The following is a 12,943-nucleotide window of genomic DNA, read 5'->3' on the forward strand; positions in this document are numbered from 1 at the left end:
AAAAAAAAAAAAAAAAAAAAAAAAAAAAAAAACTACCACAGACTGGATGGCTTAAATAGCAGAAAATTTATTCCTCACAGTCTTGGGGGCTGGGAAGTCTAAAATCAAGTTGCCAGTCTCATTGGTTGGTGATGAAGACTCCGGCTGGTTATGTCTTCATGGGTTGGAGAGAGAGGGGAAGCAAGGTCAAGAGCATCTCTGGTAGGGGCATTAATCCCATCCTGAGAACTTCACCAACATGTCCTCCTCTCCTCCAAAAGGGCTCAGTTCCATGCACCAGTGGACCTGGATGGATTTGAGGAGGGGGTCACAGATATTCAGTTGGCAGCACCCATCCCACATGGGAAGCTGAGGTGCTCTGCTGATCTGTTCAAGGAGAGAACACAGTGGGGTCCCCTATAGCACCCTTAGGAGCTCTAGGAATGGATACTGTGGGCTTTCTTCATGTGGCTGGTGAACTGTACACACCACGGCTTCCCATTTTCTCCCTGCAGAGCTGCAGAGGAGGCTGACAGTCAGAGAAACCAGAATACCAACCAACTTTCACAGCATTCCTTTCTTTCCTTTCTGTGATCACCAAGATAATGAGGGCCAACCCCCTCCTCAAGCACACAGATCTCTTCCAAATCCTCCAGGCTTCCGTGGGATCCTTTTAGTTTATGCACATTTTTCTCCATCATTGACTAAGAATCACTCCTACTGCCTGATTTCTGGAGAAGAAAATGCTTCTAACTAGACAGTATTTGGGCTATGCATTCAAAATCAGTTCTCTGAGGCTGGAAAATATGATAAATAATTGAGCACAGTAGAATTTCTTTATATTTCTTTCTGTAACCCAGAAGACACTTTTCAAATTGTCGTTTAGCCTCCACCCTAAAACAGACACACTAACTCAGCATTGTCTTCTGTCCTTCCACCTCATTCTCATTCTCTCTCCCCTTCCCTTCCTCCCCTCTCCTCCTCCCCCATTGGTGACAATTCACCACCTCTGGTCTGTACATCAGTTTCAGTTTCCCTTTTCAATTCCTAAGAAACACAGCAGGAGCCACTGGGAAAATTTGGGGTCATTATGGTCTTAATGGAAAGCCCCAGGTTGAGAATAAAGATTTTTTTTTTCTTCATTTTGAAAGCCAATGTTGGCCTTCAGACAACTATGAAATATGTTTGGAAATTGTTCCCACCAAATTTTTCTGGAAAGAATTCAGGCTGCTAGCAATGAAGGGTCTAGCGCTAGATTTAGCACCTCCACCATGCTGTTCACTGAAGACACACTGAGAAAATTGCTCCCCCAAATACATGTCCTAGGATGGGCACTTGTGGGCTTCATGGACCGCATTCTGTTTAGATAGTCTGTAGTGGCAAAGGTTCTGCACGTTCTCCCTATCATAAAACATAATGAATTTTGAGTACTTTCAACCTCAACCGCTCTACCCACAGCACCCACATGTATTGTCTCATTCGATCTGCACAGCCACGCTATGAGTTAGATGTTGTGATTGTTCCCATCTCTCAGTGCAAAAAACTGAGATGCAGAGTTTGCTGAGCTCACCAGGCAACACCTATGAGAAGAACTGGACTCAAGCTCTGAAATAGACAACTTTGGCTTAGGAGCATACTCTGGTGGGCGCTTTGTAAAAATGTTCAGAAGCCAACACTGAAGTGCAGGCCGACAGCCTCATCACAATGACAGGAAGCAATGTGAGAGTCTTCCTGCAGCTTGCAAATATTTCCCCATCTTTCCCTTGCAATGACAATGATGGTAGACATCAGAGCCTCAAGGGGATGGTAGTCAGCAGTGCCAGGACTTTCCTAACTGGCTGGTTGTCCCAGTGCTTTCTAGACCCTGTAGGTTGTCTTCCAGCTCTTTGAGCCCATGCTCACTTCCAGGGGACAGCCAGATTGATGGTTCTGATGTCTACCATCATCTTTCGAGACAAAAGGTATAAGAGGCTGGATACAGAACTGAAGGGTAGGAGATAGTTGCTCTAACTTGCTGATAACCCTATACTTCTGTCCCAAGAGCTCACAATTAATAAAACAACTTTATCCTCAACAGACCACCTTTCAAAGAATCTATTTCTGTTGAGGTTAGGAAATATAGGTAGGTTTTATTTTGTATGATTAATTTGGGCACCAATAAAACAAATTGGAGTCACTTTAGGAGGCTGAAGCACCACGCACACTTTAGAAAATATTGGTGGAAAATGCTTAATGATCAGATCATATGAAATGATCCCAGATGTCTACAATTAACATGTAATAGTACAAATCTGCTTGGCAGTCAGAAAATGCCAAAGAGGCCAACAGGTGAGACCTTTAGCTTCAGCCACTGTGCAGACAAGTGTTCTATGAGGTTTCATTTCATTTTCATACAGGTTGAAGATGGCATTTTTAGTCACAGGGCAGTGAAGGATTAACCAAAACAATTCCTTTGAATCAAGTAAGTATAAACAGCTCTGCAATGAAAAATCCGGCAATTTGGTTTTGCCAGGCAGGCCACCGAACCGCTGAGCTAAATCCCCGGCCTGGTTTTGGGTTTCTTTATTGGTTCATTTTTGTTTTTGAAATAAGGGGATTTTTCAAAGCACAGCAACCCTTCCCTTGTTTTCATGAAATATTGCCCTATGTTTCCATGCAGAAAAGCAAAAACTTTCGAAAGGTCATGTGATGTCATTTCAGCAATGCAGAAATTAAAAAATCAACTAACAAGCAAAAGAGGATGTATCTGATAATGATCTCTGACAGCATATCTTAAAGCTGACTACAAATGTATATATGTAATTCTAGAAGGATCCACTTTGAAATTTGAGAGCTGTAATTCACTGATAAAGAACACTTGTTTGACAAGGGCTATTTTAATTCTGGGCTGGGTTATACAGGAAACCATGTCCCACTCATCTTAGGGGCCATTATCAGCATCCTCCATGAGAATGAAGGCAGGCAGGTGAAGAAAAAGGCAAATAAAGACTTTTCCTCATTTCAGGGAAAAGACTTGGTGCATGAAAACACAGGACGGCATCCTAAAGTTGTGTGAGCTTTGGAGGAGAATTCCTTCCTCACAGAATGATGCTCTGTTCCTCACTGTGATTACTTTTGGCTTCCAGACAGTACTGGCCCTCTGCTGGGGGTGATTTTCTCCCCAGGAAACTTTTACTAATATAGAGATATTTTTGGTTGTCATTCTGGGAGCCCCACTTGCACTAAATAAACAAGGCAGACCAAAATAGCATGGAAAATAGGCTCAGAAAATTAAATTCTCATCAAAACCATGGCCTATGAAAGGTAGGCCAGCATCAGATGTCAAACCTATGGAGAGTGACTGAGTTCTACAATAAAAGATTTAAAAGTGACTTTGAGCTTCCTAAGGCAACAGCCTAAATGGCCACAGTGCACCTGAAAAGCAGCACTCACACCAAGAACCAGGAAGAAAAATCACATCTGAAATGACAAAAAAAAAAAGAGTCAACTTATGTGACACTGAGATAAATCAGGTACTGAAATAATCTGACAAATATTTTAAGGTACAAAAAAAGCTTCAATGATAAATTATCTTAAGACGAATGAAAAACAGAAAATACCAGGGAAGAAATAGCCATTATTAAGAACCACCAATGGAAATTATAGAACTGAAAAATATAACAACAGTACTGAAAACCCTGAGCAATAGTAGGAAGGAGATGAGAGAGAAACTGGAGTCTGAAAATCAGAAAGAAATACATTTAAAACAAATAAAAAGAGTACCAAGGGACTGTCATACAGTAACAAAAAGTTTTAAAAAATTATATCAACTAAAAAAGTTTTTTAAAAAAATCGTATCAACTGGAAGCCCACAAGGAGGATAGAAAAAGAATGAGGGAGGTTAAAAGAGTATTTGAAAAAAATGTAATGGTACAGTATGGTGGTATTTATCTGTACTCCTCTCAGGATATTGAGATAGGAGGATCACAAGTTTGAGCCCAGTTGGGCAACTTAGTGAGACCTTGTTTCAAAACGTGAAATATTAAAAGCGGGGGCACTTGGGATGTAGCTCAGTGGTAGAGTGCTTGCCTAACATGCATGAGAGCCTGGGTTCAATCCATAGTATTGTAACAAAACAAAAACAAACAAAACACTATAACGGCTGAAAACTTACAAAGTTGGTGAAAGACAAACCTACATGTTTAAGAAACTGAAAAATCTTCAATATGGCAAAACCAAATAAATCCACATCTGGACACACTATAATTCATCTTCTAAAGACTAAAGACAAAGTCTTGAAAGCAGACAAAGGAGAGTAACACATAGAGGCTACAAATTGAAATAACTGCACATTTGTCATCGAAATCATGGAGGTTGGAAGGAGATGTTGCAGGGTGTAACAAGGTCTAAGGAACAGTCAAGGATTCAAAGTGCATGCTACAGCAAGAGGTGTGTACTGCAACACCCAGCTTCTAGGTAGACATTTTCTTTTTAATAAATTGTCTTTGGGGTAACTTCAGCAGGCCTCACATAATCAAGAGATATATGAACTAAGTCACACAAGAGACATCCACTTGAAAATTCTAAAACTTAGATGCAAAAACGTAAGTTTCAAGAAAGAGTGAAAGCTCACTGGAATGGTTGTTAAAAGACCTACATTCTTTCTGGTCATGGCCCCTGTGTTATTAGCTGGACGATTGGGCAAGTCCCTGAAGCTCTCTGAGCTTTACTTTTCTCATCTGAAAGATGAAGAGGTTGAACTAACTGACCTCAAATGGGTTTTTCTTTTTCCTGATCTAAGCTCTTGAAATAATGTGAGTCAACTCCATACTTGTAAACAGGAAGAGTTCTTTGGTCTTTTAGCTAAAAATGCACCTTGAGAACCACTGACAGAGGAGTCAGTGCCTCTGAGTCAGTCTCAGATCGCCATGGAGTGCTGAATCCTACTGCAAGAACAACACTGCACATCAAAGAGAAAGGCTGATCTGAATCAATTTCCCCATGCAACAGACAAAGCAGTGGGTGAAGAGTGTCGTTATAGATTTAAAAGAAACCTGAAAGCAAGTTCTAGGGCCTTTCAGCATTGGCTTGGTTTGGTAGCTGGAAACCCACGTGTTTTCACTGAACACACTTTGGATGGGGCCTTTCCTGAAAGTTCTAGTTTTTAAAAAGCAGAGCACTCACAGAGGCCTCTGAGAAAAATAAGATGCTCTTGGATGAGGCAAAAATAGCCCCATGGTTAGCATTTCCATTCTCAGCCCTATATCCAGCCAGTGGGCATGGGTTCCTAGGGGTGCACAGTCCACGGGCAGGGAGGTCCAGGTCTCCATGCACCTTGGCTTCAACTAGGTATTGGACACACCTTTCATTATTTCTAGATCCCACCTTTTACTGGAGAGAGGTACTTCAGAAGGCAGTTCAGGGATATTAGTTCAGAGGCAACAGGGGCTGTAGTTGAATACAAACAGCACTGAGAAACCAGGGTGTCATAGTCAGGAGGAAACCCAGGGGAAAGAGACCCCCCCCCAGGTAAATATGTACACCACAATGCCAGGATTGATGTATGAAGACAACAGACCTGGTGGACCTCACAATCCCATTGGCTATCAGTTAGTGCTCCTGTAGGAAAAGGGGCTCCCTCATCTGGAGTTTAGCCGTGCCTAAAGAAGGCAGAGTTAAATGAACACCTGAAACCATGAGGTACAGTTCAGCTCTAAAGAGATGGAACCATTTCAAAAGGGCTCTGAAGGCTGGGAGGGTAAGGGGGAAAAGGACAAGTCCCTCCCCTGTTCCTGGCCTTAAAGCTTAAAATTGTTGTGGTTCATTGGATAGTTGTTTAACACAGTAGCTGCGGGGCCCATCCCTCATGCCTGAATGGAGTCACATTCCTGAAGACTTGTCTCTGACCACGACCTCAAGGCTTCCGCTGTGCCGTACTCATTTCCTCCTCTGCAATGCACTTTCTACCCACAGCCATCACCACAAGTGTGCGCCAAACCCTCCCTATGGCTGGCTCCATGCATGTGGGGCTGAGTATGCACCTGTGGGGACCTTGGGCTCCCCTCCAGTCTCTTCAGAGGCCTGGTCAAATGTCCCTTTAGCTCAGTTCATGTCCTGCCCTTGGGAGGTGAAACGATCACCCCTTGAGATTCCCATTGTAGTCAAAGGAATCAACGCCTGTACCAGCCAGCTTTCCACCTCTGTACCAAAATACCTGAGACAATAATTTAAACACGGAAAGGTTTATTTGGGCTCATGGTTTCCATCCATGGCAACTTGATCGTGTTGTTTTGGCCTGTGGTGGCACCGTACATTGTGACAGAAAGATGTGACAGAGGAGACTCCCCTCTGCATGGCAGCCAGAAAGCAGAGCAGTGGGGCAGGATCCCGATACCTCCTCTAGGGCATGCCCCAGAGACCTAATTTCCCCTGCCTCACTCTACCTCTTAAATTTCCACTACTTTTCAACAGCACCAGAGACGAACAGTGAAGTCTTTATCACATGGGCCCTTGGGGGATCTTTAAGATCTAAGCCCTAACAACTGCGTGAGGCAGATGGCTGATCAACCCTGGTCCGTGGTGTTGTATAGGCTCAGACTCTAGCTTGGATTCCATCAGTCTTTGCCCTCGGTGCCTTATCACTCGATGAGGCCCAAGAATGGGTTACAGCTGTACTGGGCAAAGTTATTAAGGGTGCTGGTGGCCATAATGACTATATTCAGTGAGATTATTTTAATCTTCATCTTCTGTGTGACAAGTGGAGTTTCCCATGATTTATTAAATGTGCCCATCTTTTGCTCAATCTTCTGTGTATTTAAAATGACAGAATAATGTGCAGGATAATTTAGGCTCCATTACAACTTTATGCAAACCTCTATTATAGTACTTATCACATTGTGCTGTAATTTTTTGTTTACATATCTGTCTTTGCCACTTGACTTTGAATTCCTCCAGGGTGTAGGCTCTGACTTCAACTGTCCTAGCTAGCATTCCATCTCCTCCTCTGAACCCAGCAGCTGAACATTCTGAACATAGTTGGCTTTTCATGAATGAGGTGGCTTTGCAGTAAAACTCAGGAGACTAATACGCCTCATTTTCCCACATTCATTTATTCAATGCCTATATTTAATGTAATTACTTATTTTTGAATCCATAAATACAAATTGTATACATTTATTGTGTACAACATGATGCCCTGAAACGCATACTTTGTGGAGTGACCAAAGCACACTGTTTAACATATACTTTTCTTCACACATTTATTTTTTATGATGAGGATGCTTAAAATCTACCCTCTTAGTAATTTTTAAGAACACAACTCAACTGTTATTAACTAGAGTCACCATAACACACAGCAGTTGATCTCTTGAATTTATTCCCCCTTTCAAACTGAAATTTCATGTCCTCCAACCTTCACCAACCCACTTCTGCTCCCTGTACCTTGTAACTGACACTGTATTCTCTGCTTCTGCAAGCATGGCTTTTTAAAGATTCCTAATATAAGAGAAATCATGCAGTATTTGTCTTTCTGTGCCTCTCTTTTTTCACTTTACAGAAGGTCCTCCTATTTCATTTATGTTGCAAATGACAGATTTTTGTTTGTTTGTTTGTTTGTTTGTTTTTGTTTTTTGAGACAGGGTCTCACTATGTAGTTGAGACTGACCTGGAACTCACTATGTAGCCCAGGCTAGTCTCGAACTCACAGTGATCCTCCTGCCTCAGCCTCCTGAGTGCTGGGATTACAGGCCTGCACCACCACGCCCAGTTTAGAATTTTTTTTTTATCATGGAGAGGAGACAGGAGTAAGGTAGTGTGTGTGTGTGTGTGTGTGTGTGTGCACGCGCATGCACGCACGCACGCGCACTCTCGCATGCTTGGGGGGTGGGGGTGGTGATGGTAATGACCTAGCCGATGTGGTTGCTGTTACTGTCATTTTGGTGTTATTGGAGGAATGTTGAGTATGAGGCAAAAGGTGAAGCTGGAGAAAGCACCAAGATGAGTGGCAGAGAGCAATTTATGAAAAGTTATGAACTTGAATATCTGGTATAGTAAAGGGACATAAGCCATGGACAAACATGGCACTTTACAGTGAGTTACCCTTTGACCTTGTAAAGAACAGATGTAAAACATAAAGCCAGAATCTGGAAAACCAATTAGAAGACTGTTGCTATGGCATGGGCAGGAGATGGAGAAGACGGATCGGGGTTAGTTATGCAAGGGTTGGAAAGAAGGAGACTGGGGTGAACCTGACTTGGGAGACAATGCTGGAACTCAGCCGATAATGGAACATGGGGAGTCAGGGAGAGTGGGGAGGCAAGACAGCCTCCCCTGGGAATGATGGAGGCTTCATCCAAGAAAAGAATAGACAAGAGGGTCAGATCTGGGGGAAGAGGTGAGTTTATTTCAGATGTGTTCAGTTTGAGGCGTGTCTGATTTACTCTTAATAGCAGGTAGCTAAAGACACCTTGAAGCTTGAAGGGGTGGAGAGAGAGGGCCTGACCTACAGGTATAAAGTCTGAGATAACAAAGGTGGGGCCGGGAGTTTAGCTCAGTGGTTCTGGTGACTGCCTCCCAAGTGCAAGGGCGCAAGTTCAATCCCCAGTACCAAAAAAAAAAAAAAAAAAAAAGTCAACGTAGGTGGAGGTAGAAACTATGATGGTGGTGGAAATCACCCCAGTGAGTACATGGTATGGAAAGGCAGCTCTGCTCCCTGGGAAATACGAACACAAGGAGCAAAGAAAGAAAAGGGGAGCCCACTGAAGAGGCTGAGTAGAAGAGGAGCGTGCTGGTTGTGCTGGGAACCAGCTGGCTCACCCTGAGGGAAGCTACCAGGACCTCCCAACCCAACCTCTGATGATGTAGTCTTTTCCAGTGAGTCTGCTGTGTCCTTAGAAGTTTCCATAATTATAAATTAGCACTGATTTTTATTTATTTTATTTTTTTTTTTGGTACCAGGGATTGAACTCAGGACCTTGTGCTTGCAAGGCAGGGAGCAGAACCACTGAGCTAAATCTCCTGCCCAAATTAGCACTGATTTTGTCCTTGTCAATTGACTATCTGCCTTGCTAGAATATAAACCCCACAAAGCTAAGGATTGGATCTCTCTTAATCCTTAGGAAACTCCCCTAATAAATGTCTGGTAAATAGTAATTGCTCAATAAATATTTGGGAAACTAAATACCGGAGTGCCAATCCTAGATTGTTGCGGACAGTTGCAAAGAGTGTCACTTTCTTGGAATTACCTGTGTAGCGTTCTAGGTACGAAGTGTGCCTATGCTTATATCTTTAGTGTTTATGTTAAAAATAAGTAAATTTCTACCTTGAGGGTCTCACTTATTTTAAAACATTAACAAAACTTTTTAATCTCTCCTCAGTGGGACAAGGGGTCTGCACATTTGAAGAGCAGAGTTAGTACACACTGCTTCACACTATTGTGCTCCTAAATGGTGATACTGGCTGTTTCCTAGAGCTTCTGGTCTCAAGAGGGGAAACAGTTGGCCAAACTGGCCTTGAAAATGTATCTAGTTGTTCAGCCAGTGTATGACCTAAGGCCTTACTACCACTCCCAGGAGCTCGACTCTACCACTCCAAAGAGCTCGATTTTACCACTCTGAAGAGCTCGACAGCCACAAGATTCACCCAGGAAGGAACACACTGGACACTTTGGAAAGGGAACAGACCTTTCCTAGTCTGGCCAGACGGCACTCCCAGGGCTAAGCAGCTCAGGGAGGCGCCAGCTCAGGGGCTGAGGTCCTTTTTATAAAGGGATAGGCAGGGTGGGGGTCTATACTCAAGATGCTTGCAGAATGTCCCAAGGTTTTCAAAACATTCCTTCTGGGCAGACAAGGAGTGAAACAATCTTTATCTATTTACCCAGAACTACAAGGAGTAAAACAATCTTTTATCTATTTACCCAGAACTACTAAATGTTCACCTGTTAATTTACATTAACCACAGTTGAGACTAGGATTTAAAATTATAAAGTTATGCAGTCCCACACCAGGAATACAAATCGTGATGGGAGTATAGTCACCGTGGAGCATGTACCATGCTTTCAGCAACACTTTTGTGCAAAATTTTATAAGAAAATGTAGCTGGATTTGGTGGTGAATGCCTTTAAATCCCAACACTGGGAGGCTGAGACAGTAGGATCACAATTCTGAGATCCTCAACAGTTTAAAAAAAATGCAGTAAAATAAAATGTATGAAGAGATGGGGATGTCTCTCAGTGTGAAGGCCCTGGGTTCAGTTCCCCAGGATGGGGAAAAGAAAAAGTAGATAATGAGTTTAGAATTATATAATTTTTATGTACAAATCCTCCTATGCATGTATTGTTTGTTACTATTTATTAAAATGCTGAAATTAATTGGATTCTAATGTCAAACACTGAATCTCATACAAATAAATTTGCATCATCATGTGAATATTTAGGAGAGGGCTTGTCTGCGGGCTTTGGGGCAAAGGCACAGAAGGGCTGTAGGTGGTGGAAAACCAGCTCCATGTTTGGACGCACATCTCAGAGATGTGGCTCCTCCCCTTCTCTCACTTTTGCAGCTTGCCTCAGTCTTTACCCTGCAGTGTATGCCGCAGGTTTTTGTAGAAAGGCATAAAATTCTCTAGAATTTCCTGAAAGGGAGACATGCCATGGTATCTCATGTGTGCACCAAGTTTCAAAACTTCTAATCTTTACTGAGAGAATTTTCTGATGGGTGATAAAGAAATGAAAGGGAGTGGGGAGAAGATATTGATAAGGGAGCACACCTTGTTTCTTTGTGGTTACGTACACTGGTTACCGGTACAGGCTGCGGCTGCCTCTTTTGTTATTGAACTCCCTCTTGGTAGCCTGGGCTTGCTCATCTGACTAACATCCTAGTGATGTTTAAAGGGTTAAATGAGTCAACATATTGCAAAGCACTTGGAGCAATGCCTGGAAAACAGTGAGTACTGTCAAACTACTTGCTGCCATTGTTATTTGTTGCCTTAGCCTAGGCTGGAGACTTTTGTAGAGTTATGTTACCCATGTCTCGATCATTTTTATCCATTGGAAATGATGTGCTAAGGTCTAAATATTTATATCCAGGGCTTTGGTGAGGTGGTTAGGCAATGAGGGAAGAGCCCTCATGTATAAAATTCTTGCCCTTATAAAAAAAGCCCAAGGGGGCTTTTAGCCACTTTCTCTATAGGAGGACACAGAGAGAGTGTAGCCACCTGTGAATCAGAAACCGGCCCTCACCAGACACTGAACCTGCTTTGGTCTTGGACTTCTAGCCTATTGTTTTATAAGCCACCCACAGTGGGGTGTTTTGTAATAGCAGTCCCAATAGTCTAAGATATAATTACCATGCAACCTTTGAGCTGCTGACTCTGACCAGTTCCCGGCCCATGTACAGATCCTGATCTGTGGAGTCCACTGACTCATGAGAGGTAAGTTTGTTTCTGTTTTTGCTTTGCCCTCCCTGTTTACCCTGTGACTCTTCCTCCCAGTTCCTGAGCACCAACTGCAGGTTTACATAACTGTTTTGGGAGCATTTCTCTGAAGAATTTGCTCAACCCTGCATCTCAGTTGCCCAGGGAAACCAGCTGGTGATGTCACAAGGAGTCTCACTTCCTGTTCTCACTTGGTGTCCTTCTGCTGAGGCTAAGGCAGGGTCCAGTCCTGTGCACCCAACTCAGCTTTGTCTCTTCCCCACCAGGACAGCGCAGAGACCCTGTCCCTCTTCCAGCATCACCTGCACCTAAGTGTGTGGGCATTAGGACCACGGATCTCTCCCTTCACTTCTTCCCCCCAAGTACCGAAAGGCCTGTGGGTAACCCTTCCTTCTCTAAGGCAAAGGTGTAAATCTAAAAAAGAAAGAAAAAGAAAAAGAAAAATCCTTGGGGCTGTTGCCTGGAGGATCAAAGGTTGTTGGAGAGATCTCAGGAGCAGATCCTTACCTAGGCACACCCTAGGCACACCCCGTAGTGGTGGTCTCCACCCTTTGCCTTATCAACCTGCTACTCATTCTCTCAAGGGATAGTACTGTAATTTCCTGTTCTGCTGAAATGAAAAGATAGTAGGGCCATGGTAATATTTTACTACATTTTGTGAGTATTTCACAATAGGGTTCTTCAACCCTGCCGCTGCCCCAGTGACAGTCCAATAGTGCAAAGTGAGCCCTTGCTTCATACTTTCTTCAAAGCTCAGCCCTCAAACAAGTGCAATCTACCCAGATAATCTACCATTGGCCAAATGCAGGTGTCTGAAAACCAGCAACAGTAATAAACAATAATAACCCTTTCTCCCACATTGGAAAAGAACCCAAGAGGGAAGCAAAATGCAGCCCATGTTGGAACTCTCATTCCCAAAGGGGTGTGTTTTCCAGCTCTCCAGCCTGCAGAGGTCTTGAGCTGCGACCACAGAAGGAAGGAGGCGACTGGACGTGGCACGGTGACCTGCATAGAGGTAGCCATGACGAGGACTTCTACATGTACATACCACTTCATTCTTTTGAACTGGTACATTTTCCTCAATTTTTACATCCCACAACTTGGAACCTTCTTCCAAGACAGCGCACAGTCGAAGTACTTGACCCTCCTCAATCTGGTAAGTCTACGAACTCAATATGTGTGCGGTATCAGTGCTTCTTCATGTATCACCCTTGCATTTTATAAGATAAAATATTCCACTATCAGTCATCCTTTATTGCTGGTGAGTTTTACTTGCTGTCTTAACAGTATGCGCTGAGAAACCCTTTTGATAGCTATTCGTGGCTACATTTTTGGGCTGGCTAATTGTTAAATGCTCTTTTGAAAAGAGTCTTGTCTTGGAGCCCAATAAAGGGACCAGACTAATAGTTTCTCCATGGAATTGACTACAAATACGGGAGGGATTTTGAACCTTGCTTGGGAAAGTCTGTGAAGAGAAGGCAGAGTGGCGTATGTTGTGTAGGAAGTGTTATTTCCAATGGAGGAATAATGCTATTTTACAGCACACACAGACTAACAG

General features: G+C 43.1%; 1 protein-coding gene across 4 annotated transcripts in view; it reads left to right on the forward strand.

Moving 5' to 3' along the window:
• Adtrp (androgen dependent TFPI regulating protein) overlaps positions 1 to 12,943 on the forward strand; it is a 78,520-nt gene that overhangs the window by 5,177 nt on the left and 60,400 nt on the right. For 2 of the 4 annotated variants that reach the window (XM_010622862.1, XM_010622865.1), the window contains exons 1-2: positions 11,297 to 11,382; positions 12,321 to 12,541. In XM_010622862.1, the coding sequence (XP_010621164.1) occupies positions 11,376 to 11,382; positions 12,321 to 12,541 (228 nt within the window). In that variant the 5' untranslated portion in view covers positions 11,297 to 11,375. Of the gene's footprint in view, positions 1 to 11,296; positions 11,383 to 11,576; positions 11,762 to 12,320; positions 12,542 to 12,943 lie in introns of those variants that run through there. The other 2 variants (XM_010622863.2, XM_010622864.3) reach the window with 2 other exon arrangements.

The sequence above is a fragment of the Fukomys damarensis genome, unplaced genomic scaffold (assembly GCF_012274545.1).
Source record: "Fukomys damarensis isolate Sample0158 unplaced genomic scaffold, DMR_v1.0_HiC HiC_scaffold_10, whole genome shotgun sequence".
Lineage (NCBI taxonomy): Eukaryota > Metazoa > Chordata > Mammalia > Rodentia > Bathyergidae > Fukomys > Fukomys damarensis.